Source organism: Diaporthe batatas (assembly GCF_019321695.1).
Source record: "Diaporthe batatas strain CRI 302-4 chromosome Unknown Contig00006, whole genome shotgun sequence".
Taxonomy (NCBI): Eukaryota; Fungi; Ascomycota; class Sordariomycetes; order Diaporthales; family Diaporthaceae; genus Diaporthe; species Diaporthe batatas.
The window spans coordinates 83,910-102,559 of record NW_025408553.1 but is presented as its reverse complement, the minus strand read 5'-3'; the positions used below and the strand labels follow the sequence as shown (position 1 = coordinate 102,559).

At 57.6% G+C, this 18,650-nt stretch overlaps 5 protein-coding genes across 5 annotated transcripts; 1 reads left to right on the top strand and 4 right to left on the bottom strand.

The window, feature by feature from the left end:
* Nucleotides 1–157: 157 nt before the first annotated feature.
* Nucleotides 158–4,655, bottom strand: KVR01_006322 (uncharacterized protein). The gene is made up of 2 exons (XM_044793292.1): nt 4,262–4,655; nt 158–4,188 (listed from the first exon to the last, which is right to left on the bottom strand). The coding sequence occupies exon 2, from the start codon at nt 3,936–3,938 to the stop codon at nt 813–815; it is 3,126 nt and encodes a 1,041-aa protein (XP_044645125.1). The 5' UTR covers nt 3,939–4,188; nt 4,262–4,655; the 3' UTR covers nt 158–812.
* A 584-nt stretch (nt 4,656–5,239) lies between these two features.
* Nucleotides 5,240–6,943, bottom strand: KVR01_005881 (uncharacterized protein). Its single transcript, XM_044794148.1, has one exon. The coding sequence runs from the start codon at nt 6,870–6,872 to the stop codon at nt 5,610–5,612; it is 1,263 nt and encodes a 420-aa protein (XP_044644684.1). The 5' UTR covers nt 6,873–6,943; the 3' UTR covers nt 5,240–5,609.
* Nucleotides 6,944–7,587: 644 nt separating this feature from the next.
* Nucleotides 7,588–9,383, top strand: KVR01_006069 (uncharacterized protein; the record flags this gene model as incomplete). Its single annotated transcript, XM_044782037.1, has 2 exons — nt 7,588–8,972; nt 9,117–9,383. The coding sequence occupies exons 1-2, from the start codon at nt 7,788–7,790 to the stop codon at nt 9,381–9,383; spliced, it is 1,452 nt and encodes a 483-aa protein (XP_044644872.1). The 5' UTR covers nt 7,588–7,787.
* Nucleotides 9,384–9,530: 147 nt separating this feature from the next.
* On the bottom strand, nt 9,531–11,288 carry KVR01_006348 (uncharacterized protein). The gene has a single exon (XM_044790946.1). It carries the CDS (start codon nt 10,680–10,682, stop codon nt 9,864–9,866), a length of 819 nt encoding a protein of 272 aa, XP_044645151.1. The 5' UTR covers nt 10,683–11,288; the 3' UTR covers nt 9,531–9,863.
* A 2,546-nt stretch (nt 11,289–13,834) lies between these two features.
* KVR01_005813 (phenylalanine--tRNA ligase) lies at nt 13,835–16,534 on the bottom strand. Its single transcript, XM_044791391.1, has 2 exons — nt 16,250–16,534; nt 13,835–16,178 (listed from the first exon to the last, which is right to left on the bottom strand). Exons 1-2 carry the CDS (start codon nt 16,389–16,391, stop codon nt 14,812–14,814), a joined length of 1,509 nt encoding a protein of 502 aa, XP_044644616.1. The 5' UTR covers nt 16,392–16,534; the 3' UTR covers nt 13,835–14,811.
* Nucleotides 16,535–18,650: the final 2,116 nt, after the last annotated feature.

The window sequence follows — 18,650 nt, the reverse complement described above, 5'->3', positions numbered from 1 at the left end:
GTGCAATTGCTACACGATCTTCCCAGGCAGAAGGGAGATCGGGTTCTACATCTGATTGGAGATGCCTCCACTACAGGCTTAGATCGTATGCTCATGATGAATACACCAGCTCGTGTCTGAAACCGCAAAATCTGATATAGAAGAAGAGGTGCTGTTTTCACTGGCGACAGATACGTTTTGGAAATTCTAACAACCGGACAGATCGTCCCTGCTAGCCAGGCTCTGCAGACAGACTGTTTCACTGCAAGTACTCCCTGATATGCTCTCGTGTGCAAATCTAGCATATTTGACGGTAGATATCATCTTCGAACGACGCCTCTTGTGGCACAAATCGGCTATCCTCATGTTCTGCTGGCTGTAATTTGATAGTTGCTTGGGTATTGCACATGTGATAACATTGAATCCATGCGTCCGCCTATTTGGCAGTGGGTTTGCCTAAGCCACTGAGACCTCCTCTATGCCTTTCCCCAGGGTAAATACCAGGTTTCTCCTGCGCATCAAAAATCCACCGATTTATCTTTCCCTTTCTCTCTCAAACATATGAATTCTGCGGATGCTGGACCCACGCCGGGGCTGTAAAGCTGATTGGTTCGACCACACCAATAACTCATCTCACTGGTAGAGATGAAGATATGCCCCCACCCCCCAACCCCCCAAAAAAAAAGAAGAGATAAACCGCCACGGGTTGGTAGTTGAGAACTAGACCGACCATGACCGAGACGCCTTGCCCGAACTTTTCGCCAAACCTATGCATATCGAGACAAAGGAAAATAGTTACATATTGAAAACATTACCAGAATTGGTTGGGTTCCTCAGCCAGAGGTCTTTCTCGTCCCCTCGCCAGCCGTCCTCGGCCGCACGCGCTCAACCCCGAAGGTCCTAGATGGTGTGAGGAGGGTTGGGCTGGTCTCCCCGCTCCTGCCTCCCCAGCTGCCATTGAACTGGGCCTCTGAGAGCCTCAGCCGCAGCCGCTCGTCGAGCATGCTGACCAGCCTCTCGCTGTACTGGTCGAGCAGCCCGCTCAGCGCAGACGCGCTGGCAGCCTGGCTGTCCCTACTGATCCTTTCACCTAGGGCAGCAGTCGTTAGGCGCAGCTCGTTCTCCAGTTCCGCTATGGCCTCAGACGAGATGGGTTCCGCGGATGAGAGCTTGCCGCGGTATGTGCGGAGCTGTCGGCACGTCTGCTCTGTCGCCGTCTGCAGAGATCCGGCACCGTAAGACGACCGCAGGCTGAGCGCGCTGGACTTCTTCCGTGCTGTTGGCTGGTTTTGCGTGGCGCCGAGAGCGGGAAGGGATGGTCTTCGGTTCAGTCGCGACGTTGCCGGGCTGTCTGGGGAAGGTGGACCGCCAGATTTACTGGATGAAGGTCGGCGAGTGGGATACTCGCTTGTCCGAGAGCGGGATGGACTGGTGTGGGGAAATTGCGAGGTGGTGGGTGTCTTGACTGAGGATGATGATATATTTTGCCTCGACTTGCGCTGTCGAAGGGTTCTTGTTGGCGGCGATCGCCGTCCGCCCGAGGACGATGGGCGCGGGAACTCGGCGAGTTCAGCCTTTGATAAAACACGTCGTAGGACTGGCCGGCTGGAACCGCTGACAGGCGAAGGAGACCTACTCATCGCCCGAATTTCAGGGTCTCTCAAGTCCAAAGTCCAGATCATGATTGTACCATCACATCCTACACTGACGACTTTGCGGGTGGCCTCACCGCTGTCCACCAACGTGACGCCATTGATCGATTCCGTATGACCCCATTCACGGTCCATGAAGGCCCCACTCTGAGAATCGTATACTCTGACGGATTTGTCTGTGTTTGAAATTCCAATCAAAGTTGGGGTCTCGTCGCGCTTGGGAGGGCCGAAATTGAGCGAATCGACCACCGCGTTTTCGGTGCCATTTTCATCTGTGCACTTGAACACATTTGTTTGCCTGCCACTCTCTAGGTCGAAGCGACAGATGGATCGGTCCAAACTCGATACAAAGATCGATTTGCAATCAGAGTCCAGGACCATGGAGACCGGAGATGCCTTGAGCGAGATCGACCGAGAGTAGATTGCAGCCAATGAGCTGGCATCACCCTGCTTGGTGACCAACTCATATACCTGGATGTTGCGATCCATAGAGCAAGTGATCACTTTGTCATCTGAAGACAATATCAGATGAGTCACCCGGGCAGGGAACTCCAGTGTTTGCAAGAGGTCGAAAGACCCGTCTGAAAGCCGGTGGAATAATTGGACAGTGCGATCCCTTCCACACGTCGCGACGATAGTCCTCGAGGCATTGCTTTGGAAAGAGACGTGTGTTATTTCGGATGAATGAGCCTTGGTTTCCATGAGTTGCTGTCCTGTTGAGCGGTCGAATACTCGAAAAACACCCGCCCTGTCCCCGGAAGCAAAGACGTGGCCGCTGGCGTCTGCTCGCACCACGCACAGCTGGTTCTGTGGGTCTACATCGTTGCCCAGATGACACTCACCTACGGGAATGTCAAAACTGTGCTGGACGATGCCGTCCAGGTCCCAAAGAAGCACTTTTCCGGATTTGGACCACGTGAAGAATGCAAGGTCCATCTCGTCGGATGCGGTGAGCGGTTGGACACCGAGCACGGGGTCACTTTGCCCAGCTAGTCTGATTGGTGTCGACCCCTGGGCAGACTTGTTAGGCAGTTGGTCTGCCTCCCAAATCTCAATGGACCGCGCCGAGTCTATCGTCACAAGCTGATCTTGAACGACACCCATGACAGCGAACCCACATAGTCCTGATTGTCCCTTTGCAATCTGGGGTTCAGAGGTCGACGCAGCCTCAGTATTAAGCGTGTTGACATCAAGGGTGACAAACTGGCCATCCTTGCCTCCTAGCAGTGCGACCGAGCCACGGATTGTGCAGCAGGTGGCAGGAAATCCTGTCTCAGCTGCACGTGTGAGCTTGATCTGGCCACTGCTGTCGTCCAGAATGCATATGTCGCCAGCATCGGAGCAGATGACTGCGTGAGTCTCATCGAAAGGCACTGCGCATGTGAAGGTCGTCTCCAACAGAGAGCCAAGCAAGACGTTTCTGCCAGCCAAAGTCTTTTGGGCCTCTTGTGGCGTCAGGCTCCTCTTCGGCGGCGAAGGTGGCCGCTGTCCTTCATCAACCACCTTCCACGCCTTGACATGTCGAGTACCAAAGGAGATCAAGGTGTTGCCCAGCCATATCATTCCATTGACCTGGGCAGTGCACCGATTTTGTTGGAACAATCTGGCAGACCCAGTCCTCGGGTCAATTTTCCAGATAAACAGGAATCCATCGTTAGGATCGCCGAGGGAGGCGAGGAATCTCCCATCCGGAGACCATGCGACTGCTCGCACACCGAAAGCGTGTTCGGTGATCGAGACCAAAGGTTGATCAGAAGATGAGCCCTCTTTCAGGGTGAAGATGAGAACTCTCGGAGAGTAGCCAGTCTCGCCAACCGCGAGGAACCTGCCATCTCTACTGAGAGACACGCATGTGGCGGCTTTGATGCGTTCGCGACTGGTCCACGTCTTGGACGCCGGCGAGTCGCCCCGGTCTGACGGTGACGAGTAGTTGGGATCCCGTGGAGCGGCTGCTACCCTGTTCCTTGCGTCGTTCGCCTTAGGGGTGGTGTAAGGACCGGAAGAGCCATGCTGGACAGGGGCGACGCTGAACACAGGCACTGCTGTAGGACGAGCGCGATAGAAACGTTGGGTGTAGTTGCTGCCGTCCAAGTCGGCGACGACAACGGCACCTCCAGCGATATAGCAGAAGCAGCGGTTGACCGAGTCAAAACCGGTGGGCGAGCTGCAGGTGGTACCGATGACCCTCTTCAAGAACAAGCTCGGCTCTTGGGTCTTTCCGCGGCCGGGGAGCCTGGAGTTGGGTGAGGTGACAGGAGTGTTGGAGGGCGCCAGCTTGAGATGGCGATTCGAGGGGGTAGATGCCATTATGACGGGAGGGGTGTGCGGTTGTCCGTCCTTCCTTGTCCTACTTGGGCTCACAGAGACGACATCCTCCGCAGGATCGAGGGACGCACGGAGCTGGGAGGTGACTGGGCGCGGGTTGTTGCCTAGGTGAGAAGCAACAAGGCAGCTGTGCCTGCTTTATTGCTGAGGTTTTTGATGGAGACAGTGCGAGGAATGCCAGCAGCAGGAGCTCAAAGACAACGCAGCAAGAGCAAGAGCAGGTAGGCAAGCCCTGTGAGGCAGGTCAGCGGACAGGGTCCGTTTGCTCGAGGAGCGGTGCCGGATGAGTGCCTGATGAGGTGTACAAGTCTCCAATTTACCGAAACGTCGATTAACTATTTACGTACAATGGGGGAGAAGGAGCGGATGGAGCCTCAACGACAGCTCCCACAAGGTGCCACGAGGCGGCAGAATCAGTCGGCAAGCGCGTTTGAAGGCATCGACGAGGGAAGGTTGCGCCGAGGAGCTGCTGTCAAAAGTCCACGGCGGCAGAGAGGAGCTCTCTGAGGACAGCTTGCTAGCCCGGGCAGAAATGAGGGGGAAGCCACGACCAGAGAAGCAGAAAGCCGGCGGTGATCAGAGCGTTGAGGCAGCAAATTCCCCCCTCTCCATCGTCATGTTGGTCCAAAGGGCAGCAGCAAAAACCGTACCATGGTCGAGGAAAGGCCCGTGTAGTTCTCGGTCAGCTCCAGACGAAGCTGCACCGCTCTGCTGGGGTACCGCTGCCAAGTCAGAACGGCTCCATTTTCGACATGCGCATGATTGGCCAATCCACCAGGGGATCCTCAGCCTAGTGCGTTGTCATGGGGGCCCCATGTTGTCAGGTCTGCACACTAAGGCCCGCCCCGGAGCAGTCTACGGAGATTGAGGAAAGGGGCCGTTCATGGAAGAGAGACATATGGACCTTCTCTCTGCCTGCCACGTGCAAGACATGCGTGCCCATGAAGAGCACACGGCCCATCACATGGATCGTCGCAGTGGCCGATGGCTGACATTCCGCTTTGGGAAGACTCTAATTACATGCTCAGGGATCTCGATGTCAGTGCCGATTTGTATTTGACTCGGCGTGGGCATCACATCACAGATCATCAAACTTATGGTACTCTACCCGAGTCTATTCCACAATGTCACCTTACACGAGATTTGGACCGATAATACCATCCTATTGGAATAGCCCCAAGATCACGCCAGCCTGTGCCCCATTCCCCGGGAGCCGTGTCTGGCAATAAATCGCGATGCAACGCTTGAAGTTAGAGATGGTCACTTTTCTCATGCCCATTCCGTCGTAGCAGCAGGTCCCATTGTAGAATCTACCAATACTATGAGCCCTGCTTGGGAGTCCGCTTCGCCACCACAGCATCTCTTCCCCCAACCACCTACGGAATCATGCGCTGTGGGATCACCACGCGTGGGATGACCTCTTGTGGATAGCCTCCTATAGGGCGACCTACCAGAGGACAGCCTCCAAGCCTCCTGAGGGGAACCTCTAGGCAGGTATGCGGAACAACTTCCCTCAGAAGAAAAGACCAGATCTAGGCAGGCCACAAGAACTCCACAACGTTCTTTTCGACAACCTGTTTTCTTCCCCAGTGCAAGTGCGGTCAGTACTGTAGTGTGGATGTGACTGTGTTTCCTCTCGCTAGTAGCTTCACCTTAGACCAGGCTCTTTGACAGTTTCATCTGAGCCTGCAGTCGTACGGCTGTCTCTGGGTCCATACCCCCGGCGACATCCTCCTTTTCAGACTGTTGTTCCTTGCGCGACGGCTCCTCATAACCCGCCTGCACCCCGGCCTCAAGCCACTTCTTCGGCGGCCGCATGCCCAGCTCCGCGTACCGCTGCCACACGCTCACCCCGCGTTTGAACCACCTCGTCTGGCGGCTCTCTTCCTCCTCGGCGCTGGGCTCCCACTTGGCCTTGAGAATCCTCCGGATGGCCTCGGGCGACACCTCGAATTTCTCGGCAAGTGCAGCTGTTGTATACATGTCTGGGAACTGCCGGTGCAGCACTCGGATGCCATCGAGCGCGTCCGGTGATAGCCTCTTGGGTGGCCTCCAGCCCTCTGGGAACTTCTTCTTGAGCGCCTCTTTCTGTTTCAGCCACATTGGTCTATTGTCATCCCTCTCTTTCTTATCCTTGACCTTGGCAGCCTGGTGTTCGCTTCGTTCCGTCCCCTCCTCCGCCCACTTTTCCGCCCTATTCGGTCGTTTCTTCTCCCGTAGTTTCTTGTTCTTCTTTGGCTGTTCCGTCGACTCCTCTGCACTCGTCTTCGGCTCCTCTGGGCTGTTGTCAACCCTCTCTTCCTTATCCTTGACCTTGGAAGCTTGTTCTTCGCTTCGTTCCGCCCGCATTTCCGCCCTCTTCTGTCGTTTCTTCTCCCGTAGTTTCTTGATTTTCTTCGGCTGTTCCGTTGACTCCTCTGTGCTGGTCTTCAGTTCCTCCGTGCTCGTCTTCAGCTCCTCCGTGCTCGTTCTCGATTGCTGGTCCTTGTCTGGCTTCTCTTCTGAATGCCCCTGACTCTCTGAAGACAGCGATGGAACAGATTGTTGTGAGTATCTGGTCGCTTTACGGAAAGCGTTCTTGGAGCGCTTCGTTATCTTGAACAGCCTATCCTCCTCTCCTGAGGATTCAGATGCCCGGGAAGAGGACGATTGCAGGCTCTCTTCTGGCTGAGGTTTGCGCTGGTCTTCTGGGGGCAGCTTCTGTGCTTCTTGCCCTTCTGCCGCGGTATCCGACGATTCTGCAAGAGTGTGTGCTTGTCGGTAGTTGTGAGTAATGGAGATGTTGCGATTCGGGAGCCGGGAGCGATTCGCCGGCCATGTCGATCTCGCGTACTGCGTCGTCGGAGCGTGGACCTGGGCCAGGCTCCGGGCAAAGATTCGCAGAGCAATCATGCGGCATGAACAAGCCATGTTCATAGACTCCAGGTCGTGCAGACCCAGATAAAGCCCCTACAATGGGCGCTGTCTGTAGTGTTGATGCGGAGTTGTAGAATGACGATTTGGGAAAATTTCACAAGCATCGCGAATCCCTGGTTATGCCGCTGCAGGCTAAGCTACCTAGTATGCAAGCTTAAACCAGGGGTCCATGGTTGCGGGACGGACGCGGCTCGCTAAGGCTTACCAGGTCCCTTGCGTCCCACGCGGCTTACCGTCTAACAGCCCAAGCTGTTACGCGCGCTTGACGTCTGGTCTTCGAGGTCATACACGGACATGTGGTGCTGTTTAATAACCAAGGCTCAATGGCTCGCAACATTCCCCAGTGCTCCATATCACAGCATCTTGGAAAGCTGCACATTTGAGGGTCGCTCACACTTCCTGTTGACCTGTCGAGAGGCGGAATGCACATGAGGACTCGCCCTGGAAAGTGCCAACTCGTCCCCAACTGTCAGGTGTTGGCTCAGTCACAAGCTCCAAGACGACAGACCAATAGTGAGTTACAGCCTTTCTGGACATGGAAGGGGCTACAATCTGTATACACGATATCCGGGATCCTCGGACCCGCAGTGAGTTCCTGGCGGTGGCGACTCATGCCGAAATGGATGGGGTCAACCCCAACTAGCACTGTCGGGGATCAATGACACGCAGAACCCCTACACGCCGGTTTGTCTTGGAGCTTCAAGTGAAACAAACACTCTCTTAGATAGACGGACTGGTTGTTGATGTACCCCTCTTCCATTTTCATTCGTGTATCCGTTCAATCTTCGAAGAAGTTTTGGCTTTGTTTCTCGTTATATCGACCTTTAAAAGGGCCCTCGCAGCGTTGCTTGTGCCGTCATCTGCCTCGGATCTTGCCCCTCACACTGGCCAAGCCGCTCCGACATATAGTGTAACATGCTTTTCACCAGAGAAAAGCGTGATATACGCCATACATGGGGCTATACGTATGAGTGGACTTCAGAGCACCTGACCAAGGAGCAGTTGCGGCCACTGACCTTCAGCTACGATGTGCTTGGTGCGGAATGCCTGGACCGGCTTGACGCCATAAGCCCACCGGGGTCGACGAGGCCGGCCCGGAAGTCGTCTGTAGGAGATGATACAGCCGAGGCACCTGCCTCCCGGGACGGGGACGGCGGCAGCAAGAAGGACGTCTCTCCACGACGGGACCTGTACGCCCTCCTAGCGGAACACCACGCCACAGACCCGAAGCTCAACGAGCTGTGGACGCAGATCCACACCGTCCCCTCCTGGGTCGACTGGGACCAGATCAAAAGAGGCCAGGACGTCTTCTACCGCTACGGCGGGCCCAGCATCGTCAGCCTGACCTTCCAGTCCCTGGTGGGCGGCATGGGCGGGCGGCGCGTGGTCGAGACGCTCGCGAGGACGGGCGGGTTCGGCACCAAGGTGGCCAAGCGCCGCCTGCTCGAGACGTTCCAGCACATACTGCAGGTGACGCGGGACCTGGGCAGCGTCCAGCCCGGCGGCGAGGGCTTCGCGAGCAGTGTCAAGGTGCGCCTGCTGCACGCGAGTGTGAGGCGGCGCATCTTGACCCTGGCGCGGGACAGGCCGGAATACTTTGACCTGGCCGAGTGGGGGGTTCCGATCAACGACCTGGACTGCATCGGCACCGTGCTGACGTTCTCGTCGGCGCTGATCCATCTCGGCCTCCCGCGGCAGGGCATCTATCTGCGCGAGCGAGAAGTAGAGGACTACTCGGCCCTGTGGAGGTGGGTGGCATACCTGCTCGGCACGCCGACCGACCCGTGGCTGGTGGACTCCCGGAGGGCGAGGATCCTGCTCGAGAGTCTGGTCGAGGCGGACATGGACCCTAGCGACATGTCGAGCGTGCTGGCCAACAACATCCTCACGGGGCTGAGCTGTCAGCCGCCGACATACGTGAGCCGCGAGTTCCTCTGCGCCGAGGCGCACTGGCTGAACGGGCGGGAGCTCTCGGACGCCCTCGGGATCCAGCGGCCCAGTCTGTATCACCGGGCGTTGGTTGCGGGGCAGTGTCTTTATTTCATGGTCAGTTGCTATCTGTATCGATCAGTGCCGGAGTGGGACGAGCGCAAGAATGAGGTGAGCCCTTCTCCCTAAGCGACTAGTAGCTTCCGCAATTTCCTCTCTTCCATCCCTCTACGACGGCCTATATATCCACCCTGGGACAAATTCATGGTGTAAAAAGAGGCTGACCCCAGGGCTTATTCTTTTGCTCGTCCGCAGCGAGTCAGGAAGTTTTTCTACAACCTCACAGTGCACAACAAGGAGATCGGCCTTGGCACCGAGACCAACTTCGACTTCAAGTACGTGCCGCAGCTAGGCCGGACTACAGAGCTTGGCCAGCCCGAGGGCCCAAGGCTGCGCGTTGGTGCTCCTGAGCGCCAGGGGTTGACGACCCTGGTGTTGGCTTCGGCGCTGGTCGCGGCCGTGGCTTGGTCAGGGTTCAAGGCCAGCTCGGCTGTCATTGCAGCTGTCCATGTGATGTCGTGATGCTCGGACTTCATTGACGTAATGTGTGGGACTCGTGAGATGGAGTAGCATTCCGTTCTCCGCCATGAGCAGAGTTCTGCTTGGCGGTATTAGCCTTTTCACTGGTGTCAAGCAGCATGGGGTGGGTATTGGAACTGGCGTTTCTTTGTGCATCGCTTTTCATTCTCTAAGCCTCTTATGCCTCAGTTTCTGTGCATACTCAATGGTATCGTACAAAACATTCTATGCCCCCCAATCGTCATCATATCCACACAGTGACTCCCACCTTCTAAACAGAAAGCCTCGGCCAGAAGCGGCCGCCTGCCCAATCGGCTTCTAATGTGCTGCCACCACGCAGCAGCCCGCATAAAACCGTGCACCGAAACAGATGCTCCATGATATGTGATGCAGTAGGCAGTGACCCAAACACGCCGCTAAACGCCATATGACCGTAACACCTCGCAGCAGTAAAGACAGTCAGATCCTCCTCTCGCGCGCCTTCTAAGCGTCGCTCATCAGCTCGACCGGCGGACGCGCGGTGTGTGCCATGATGGGCTTGGTGTCCACGTCCATGGGGCTGATGCTCATGTCGTCCACGGGTCCGTCATCCGTCATGTCGTCGACCATAACACACGGCAGGTTGGCGCTGACCCCGTGGTCCTCTGGGTGGAAGATGAGGGTGGAGCTGCGGCTCCTCGTCCCCCTGCCGGAGGCGGCGCTAAAGCCACCTGGCGAGCGGCCCTCGACGGGGCTGATGGGCGAGTCGGCCGAGATCTTGTGGTGGTGCAACTGGGCCAGCGCGGCGGCCAGGTCGTCGGCGTGGACCTGCTTGTTGGGGGCGCCCTCGACGATCTGCTCCCAGTCGTGGGGAGGGGACGGAGGCGGGGAGATGAAGAACAGCTTGCCGGCGTCGGGGAGAGCGAGGTGGGTGTCCTTGGGGGAGGCGTCGACCGGGGTGTGCTGGCCGAAGTAGACACGGCACCGCTCGCCGAGGATGGCCTCGCCGTCCCAGATGGAGCGGACGGCGATAGCATCAGATATCGTGTAGAAGGAGACGAGGATGCGGCGGAAGGACTTGAGGGGTGCCCAGGTGTGGATCATGGCGGTCTTGGCGATCAGGCCCTTGATGGTCTGGAGGTTGTCTGGCTGGAAGACGGAGAGGTCTTGGAGGTTGGTGATGAGGAGGGTGTTTGTTGCCGGCGTTGGTGGTTGCAGGGCTGGCAGGTTGGAGAGGTCGAGTGTGAGTGACTTCCTGGAGGCACGGCTGGATCCTCGGGACGAGGCGTCCTGCGGCCTCTGTTCTGGTGATGTCGAAGCCATGTTGAGTGGTTTGTGTGTGGGTGTGGGTGTGGGTGTGGGTGTGTGTGTAAGTGTGAAAGTGGCAACTCTGTTAACCTGTCGTGGCTGCTGGTTGTTGTTGTTGTTGTTGTTGTTGTTGTTGTTGTTGTTGTCGTCGTCGTCGTTATTGGTTTTTGTTGTGATGAGTAGATGTGCAAGTGGGAAATGGGCGCGGGAATGTGGTAGTTCTTATGGGTGGCAGGAAAGGAAACGGCTGGTGTCTGGAATCGGTCGTCTGGCGTCTGAAGTCTGGAGTCTGGGTTTGCCGCTCGTGTTGACGATGGAGACCCAGGGAGGGCGGTAGCCTGTAGGGATGGCTAGCTTGGAGTGTGGCTTAGAAAGTCAGTGATTTGCCTCAATGATTGCCGGAATGGGCGCCAAGCGAAAAGACCAAGCCAGCGCGGAAAGTGGGATAGAGCAGAGAGAGCGGGGAATCTAGCAGAAACCGATTGCGGTAGTGGCGGTGGTTCCCTGGCGACTCTGCCCGGATGAAACATTCAGATGGGCAAACGGTCGCAGGAGCAGCCGACCAGCCCGACCAGGGCAGCCAGGGCAGCCAGGGCAGCCAGGGCAGCCAGGGCAGCCAGGTCCGCAGAACAAAGCGGCAATGCAGGTGTGAGGATTCGCGGACGGGGGACGCTGCAGGTGACGGAATGGTCGTCCCCACCACCGATCTGAGTCTGGTTGGTACACAGCAATCCTCCACTCTGGCTGTCTGGTGGCCTCTGAGGCCCTGGGTGCTGTGCTGCGGGTGCTGCGCTGAACTGTTACGTACCCAACCAAACCGAGCCCCAGTGGGCCTGACTTGTACAACGAGTTGCCTCCCAAATCCTTCGTCCAGGAGGGCAAGAGGGCTGGAGGGCTCCTCTCCTCCTCCTTCTGTCTATCCACGCTACTGCTATCAGCCTCCACATGCCCCAGCCCGGCATCCCAGCCCACGGGGCATACGAGACAGTGACCTGCCCAAAGGGAACTACTGTGCATCGGACTGCACGACTACTGGGCTTCTAGACCGAACGGCTGCTTGTGTTGGTGTTGCCCACGCCAAGACCGCGCGGGCAGAAACATTAGAATGGGGAGAGTTGGGCCGATTGGCACGGCTCGTGTCCTTCCTCTCGACACAAGACAAGACTAAAAGTCAAGACAAGACATGCCATTGCACCGCAGAGCACCGCAGACAAAGGTTGAGCGCGATGGCCCGGTCCGGTGTGTTCTGGCTTGGTCGAAACTACACAGCCTCCCTCGCCGCCGCTCGGTGCATTGTAGCACCGTGTGCGTGTGAGAGAGTGAGGGTGTGAGAGAGTGTGTGACCCGTACCGAGTACCGAGAGCATGGCACGGCAGCACGGAAAGGCCTCGCCAAGGCGGCCTCTGCACGAAATACGCAGGAACGTGGATTGCCGTCGACAAAGACTTATTGTCACCAACAACATCTGAACCTAGGTCTGCGGCGGCGCAGTCCACGATTCAGGCCCGTGGGCCCTCAGACCGTCCCCACGACATATGCTTTTGCTCTGCCTCGTCTTGCCTCTTGCCTCTTGCCTTGCCCCAGAGTATAAGCCTCAGGGGATAATTTGCTTTCAGACGGCCTCGAAGCTCAGCCTTCCTTCCCGGCCTGGCCTCCGGCTGGCTGATGACGTTTGAGCCCCAACTCAGCCTGTCACCCAACCATCAGTTTTTTTGCTTCTCCCCGGCTTTACACTACCGTGACGCTACTACACGTGTAGAATCAATGTTCAGGGAGCCCCTCGACTGTCTGAAGAGCTTGGGATGCCACGATCGCCTGCTGGCCAAGCAGCTCCTTGTCACCTTGTCTACTTGTTCATCCGTGACGAACTCAGGCAAGGCTGAGCCAAGCCCAACCTGGGCAATATACTGTGTACTTGGTGAAGTAGTCTGGTGTGGCCAGGTCATCGACAATTAAGCCACAACCTACGCCGACGTGTCCGCTACTCGTCGTCCACCTCGTTAATTTCAAGTGAGATTCGCCAACAATGCGGCACCCTCGGAAAATACCTCTGGCACGGCTGCCAAGTCAGGCAGTGTGGCTCTGTAGAAAAAGATGTTCCGAGAGTGAGGGTACTATCAAACCGAGTAGTAGGCTTGGGTCCAGGCCTCCTAACCTCGTCGAGATTTCTCAAACTCCTTGGCCTATCTTTGATCGAGGGCTTTCCCTTCTCCAACCAACCCAACCCCTCCCCCAACATGTCAGATGCCGGGAACGGTAAGAAAATGTTTATACTTGCACAGCCACCCAACCCTCGCTCCCGTCTGCCCTCGGTCGCTCTTTTACTTGTTCCCGTGCCTTCAAACTGCTCGCTTGTTTGACTCGTCCCAACCAGCTAACCGTCCCTGCTTGCCAAGTGCCGTGACGGCATTGCTGTCATCTGCCCGCATCGAGATGGCCTTGGACTGAGGGGTTTCTGGGGCGCTGCACCACCAAGGCCGTGCCGGTGTGGGTTCACATCGCCTGAAAATGCCCTCAACTCTTGCGGCACTTGGCACTCCTGCGGGGGCTAGAGGCTACTGGGCTCGCATTCACGCGACAGCCGCAACGCCGCGTGCAGCCCATCATCCGCTCTCGCGTGCGACTGCGACCGATAACGTGAGCCGTGCCTCCGTCCGGGGTCACGGATTGTTCGGGCGAGAGTGGCTCAGCATGTCCTCTGACGGTGATGAAGCACGTACATGCGTTACCAAGCCGACATCATCCTCTTGAGATCTCCTTACCCCTCTCCTGATTCCAACAGACTCATCCTTCAGACCTGCCGGTCGACACTGTCCAAGTGAAGTCGACCATCGCCGAGCCTGTGAGCGCAGAGAAGACAGGAAGCTCAGCGATGGCAGTGCCCGATCATGGGGTCCTAAGGTTTCGGACCACCATCATCGAGGCAGACCATCCTCTCGGTCCTGTTTTGTTGACCTCGTGTAGGTAGGTGATGGACTGCTTATTTCAACTCATATGCGAAGGCCGTCACATTGTTGTGTCACAGTCGGTTCGAGCCACATGGATGCAATTCTGGCAACGAATTTCGCCGTAGGGGGCTGTTTGCCTATACTCTGCAGCATAGCGGTTGATCAGGCGAAGACGTTCCAGTCTACTGGGGCAGGCTGGTGTTCAGTAATGATCTCTAAGAAAGCTTGCCGTATTCTTACATGCTGTAGAAGAACCCCGTTCGCGATAATCCACTCGGGCGTGACCCGACACAGGATAGCCTCTACTGAGACAGCTTCCACAGCAAATGCTGTACTGTACGTACAAGGGCAAAGAATGAAGGGTGGAGGTCACTGCCCAAGAGAATGAGCATCCTACCTGCACCTTCGTGTACTCGCATTTCATCACCGGTGGCCAAGGCCTTCCGAGACCGGTTTCCTGCTGCATTGTTATATCGATAACATAATAATCTGGGTTGCTACTTGATCGGCGGCAGCCCTTGTCTCCTGTCTGCCTCACTCGTGATGCGAGAAGTAATCCGCCGGCGCCCATTTTCACAGGCGCAATTAAGCCATGGTTCGAATAGGTTTCATTACGGGGTCTTTGGAAGTAGGACTCGCCACTCCGAGACCAACTATGAGCTCGATCTAGGTAGAAGTTGCAATTGAGCCCCGCGGCTTTTCTCTGCAATGAAAGGCACCCACCCCCGTAGCCGATTTCACCCAGGACAGGGCAAAGACATCCGTGGACAAGTCATACGAAATACAATCATACGGTCGGCCCCAACGGAGATGGCATCACGACTGATACCAAAACCTACATGTCTCCCAGTGATCGGCAAGAGACCACATCGGAATGACCGTGCCCTCCTCCGGGGCCTGACTCGACCTCACGGCCAATCTAAGTAGCCGGACATGGGATGCGTAAGCCGAGAGCGCGGTAGCCGCGGATCGTCACAATGCAGCGCGTAGCCAGCAAGGGGGCCGGGGAACAACAGGAGAAGACTGTTTGGGTATCATTTGATTGTTTTCTGACATCTACCGGCTAGAGCCCGGTGCAATCAGTATTGTGGGGCGCGAGGTGGATATGAGTTGGGCCCCGGGCGCGTAGCAATGGGAGACCCTTGAGTCTGCACTCAAGCGCCCGCGTGTGTCTGCTGCCCCTTGCCGGCTACCGGTTACCTGATCTCGACACCCAGCTTCTCGACGAGCGCCTCGATGACCTCGGAGTGCATCTTGTTGGTCTCGGCATTGGTCAGGGTCCTCTCCAGGCTGCGGTAGTTGATGCGGTAGCACTTGCTCCTCCGCCCCGTCTTGGGGTGCGTGAACTCGTCCACGAGCCTGACGTCCTCGACCACGTCGCCGCCCACGCTGCGGACCACCTCCATGAGGTCGTTCTCGTGGAAGTCGTGCGCGTTGGCCCTGGTGTTGCCCCCTGCCGAGGAGCTCGACCGCAGCCAGAACGAGACGTCCTTGTAGCACTCCGGGTGCCTCGAGAAGGGCACGAAGCGCCGCACCAGGTCCAGGTTGTCCGAGACGCCCGCGAACTGGCCCAGGAAGCGCTGGTCCTTGGACCAGAACAGCCGTATGTCGGGGATGTTGAACAGCAGCATCGCGATGCGCTCCAGGCCGATGCCGAAGGCCCAGCCCAGCTGCTGCGGCTGCCCGGCGTTGATGTACATGCTCTGCTGGGTGACGCCGCAGCCCAGCACCTCGAGCCAGTCGCCGGCGTAGTAGATCTCGAGCTCGAAGCTGGGGGCGGTAAAGGGGAAGTAGGCCTCGACCCAGCGCACCCGCAGCGGCTCGTCCTTGTAGTCCGGGTCTGCCGCGGCCGCCGCCCTCTTGGCGCGCGTGAAAATCTCCACGACCATCAGCTCCAGGCTCCGCTTGAGGTGGGCGGTGATGGCCTCGGCCTCCTCGGGCGAGTGGTAGGCGGTCTGCATGGGGTTGCGCTCGGGGTGGAAGGGCGGGTTGGGGTCCTCGACCTTGATGCTGTGCTTGGGCAGCCTGTCCAGGTCGGCCCACACCGCGGCTGCGACGTCGCCGCCGGGGACCTTGGACCTGTCCCACAGCCGTGCGCCCTCCATCTGGTGGAAGGCAGGGTAGTGGCTCCGGTCCACCTCGTCGCGGCGGTAGACATCGGCGCTGATCAGGTAGCCGCTGCTCTCGTTGGCCTCGAATATGGCGGCCTCGTGTGCGCTCGTGTGGGTTCGCAGGAGAGTCGACTCGTTGATGTAGTAGGTGTCGGAGCGGGCGCGACCTGGGTGATCGGGCGGGAAGCCCAGGGAGTCGAAGTTCTCCTGGACGGAGACGACGGGGTGGAAGTTGTTGTAGTACTTGTACGTCGGCGCGGGGAACACAGACTCGATGATCTTCCGGGTGATGGACACGGGGTGGTCTTTTTGCAGGTGCAGCTTGCGGGACGCCGCGTCGATCACGTTGGCGGGGACATTGTACCAGCTGTCTTTTGTGAAGGTCCGGCCGTCGATCTCAATCGTCGCCGAGGCCGAGGTGCTGTTGGCCTTGGGCGCGGCCGGGGCGGCAGCTTGGGAACGGTCAGTGGGGCTGCGCCGCGAGGGGAGCGCTGAGGCTCTTGCGAGTGCGAGAGGTGTTCACCTGTCGAGTAGGCCGTCCATGGGCGACGAGGCACCTGTGCAAGTTTCGATGCCGTTGGGCGGTGCCGGGAGACTGGGAGGCGGAACGGCGCGGCCAGCCTGGACGGAGCCACTCGGAGTATGAATCGACAGGGAGAAGCCATTTGGTCTGTGAACTTCTATTTCCCTATTCTTTCATGCCATGTCCACTGGAATCCGCCTTCTGAACCGAAAGCTGGGCCGCCGAGGTGGTCGAATGGAGCTTGGAAAACAGATGGTTTATGTATATGGATGGGGTGAGGCCGAGGGCAGCTGCGGCGGGAACGAGTCCCACAGCATGCAGCCATCACTTTTTCTCCCCGACAGAGCTGCTGCCTCCCCTGTCCCTGCACCACAGACGTCACTCCACCACGACCCTGCATCTGATCCGTGAGCTGATCCGTGAGTGGGAGGGCCCAGACGGACGGCCGAGCGGCGGCAACAGTCAAAAACTCGATCCTCCTTTGGGACTCGGCCGGGCGACAGAGCCGTTGACTGGCCGTGCTAAACGATTTTTGTCGTCATCGTTATCGTCGACGGCTGCCCTGGGGCTTTTTCTCCTTGATTTGAGTGCTCATTTCCCCGGGCCACTTGTCTTTACACAGTACATTTGTGCAGTGTTTCCTTTCTAATGTCACAATAACATTGCCCTCGAGAAATGCAGCCGCAACAGGAGGCAGCGGCCTCGGGGTCGGCGCCGGCCAAGCAGACCTTGGCTCCTAAACAAAGCAAGCAGAGCCATGGCCCCTCGATCCGGTATCCCTTTTGGTTCGGAGGGTCTGCAAGTTCAATGGCGGCGTGTGTCACACACCCATTGGATCTAGGTGAGTCTTGACTGAAGACTGTCTGGCCCCTCGGGTCGCACGTGGGACTGACGGCCTTCTGTCAACAGTGAAGGTACTGTTATATCACGCCCACACCATCCACGAGGCTGCCTACATGACTAGGTTTCGGCCTCCGAAACTATGTCTCTCCGTGATCTAACGCGCGACAAAGGTTCGGCTGCAAATGCGCTCCGGCGACATGCCCAAGTCCATGCTGGGCACGTTCAGGTACATCATCCGCAATAATGGCATCCTGGGCCTGTACAACGGCCTGTCTGCCTCACTTCTCCGACAGCTCACCTACTCGACCGTGCGGTTCGGCATATACGAGGAGCTCAAAAACCACATGACTCAGAGGAACGGCGGCAAGCAGCCCTCTTTCCCCGTGTTAGTCGCCTTGTCGTCAGGCGCCGGCTTCGTGGGCGGTATCTCGGGCAACGCCGCCGACATCTGCAATATCCGGATGCAGCACGACACCGCCCTGCCCCCGGAACAGCGACGGAACTACAAGCACGCCCTCGATGGCATGCTGCGCATGGCCAGGGAGGAGGGGCTTATGAGCTGGTTCCGTGGGGTCCTCCCCAACAGCATGCGTGCCGCCGCCATGACGGCCAGCCAGCTGGCGAGCTACGACACCTTCAAGAGGCTGCTGATAGGGTATACGCCCATGTCGGATAACCTCGCCACCCACTTCACCGCCTCCTTCATGGCCGGCGTGGCCGCCGCGACGGTGACCAGCCCCATCGATGTCATCAAGACGAGGATAATGTCCCAGAGCGGCAAGACCGTCGGCATCGGGACGCTGCTGAAAGACATCACTGCCGCCGAGGGGATGGGCTGGATGTTCAAGGGATGGGTCCCCAGTTTTCTTAGGCTTGGGCCGTAAGTTTCCCTACCCTTTTGGTGTGTTCCACCGTCGCGCTAAGCTGATTGTGATCAGGCAAACCATCTGTACTTTTGTGTTCCTAGAGATGCACCGCAAGGCATATAGAAAGGTGCAGCATTTGAATGAGCCGCAGTGAGACCACCATTAGCGCCGGGCAAGAGCCGGCCAGGTCAACAGTACATATGATAGAAGAGTCGCTAGCATGCAGCCACAGCATTTGGCGTAGGGTCACATGGGTTACAAGGCATTACCAGGGCGTTTCTCATAGAAGTGGCTTCTCAGGCTGATGGGATGGATTTTTTTTGATCGTTCTGCAGCCCATCATCAGGAAGCGCAAGCATCTGTACCCTCAGTGCCTTTCTGGCGCCTCTTGGGCCAGTTCGCGAACTTCATTTTTCCCGCCCGCGCATATATCCCTACCGTGACCAAAACTGAGAGCCCAACGCCTTTCAATGCATTATTTTGTAGGAATTTCATCCGCTGGCGTCAAACCTGAGTGGATTCTTGATGGCGTCGGTCGCGACTCGCTGCTTACCGGCGGGCATGTGTTTCTGAAAGGGCACCCCTACCTTTTTCTGGTTTTCCGCATACCGAGGCCCTCAGAAACCGTGATACCTTGGCTTGCACACCAGATCGAGGGCCCGCGGCAACCAGGTAGTCGTGTCTGCGAGCGT

Bases quoted from the DNA above. Each gene is read 5' to 3' on its own strand.
- KVR01_005813 (XM_044791391.1), bottom strand. From the start codon at position 16,391: ATGGCTTCTCCCTGTCGATTCATACTCCGAGTGGCTCCGTCCAGGCTG. The intron at 16,179-16,249 runs GTGAACACCTCT...ACCGTTCCCAAG, and splicing joins ATGGACGGCCTACTCGACAG to CTGCCGCCCCGGCCGCGCCC.
- KVR01_006322 (XM_044793292.1), bottom strand. From the start codon at position 3,938: ATGGCATCTACCCCCTCGAATCGCCATCTCAAGCTGGCGCCCTCCAAC.
- KVR01_006348 (XM_044790946.1), bottom strand. From the start codon at position 10,682: ATGGCTTCGACATCACCAGAACAGAGGCCGCAGGACGCCTCGTCCCGA.
- KVR01_005881 (XM_044794148.1), bottom strand. From the start codon at position 6,872: ATGAACATGGCTTGTTCATGCCGCATGATTGCTCTGCGAATCTTTGCC.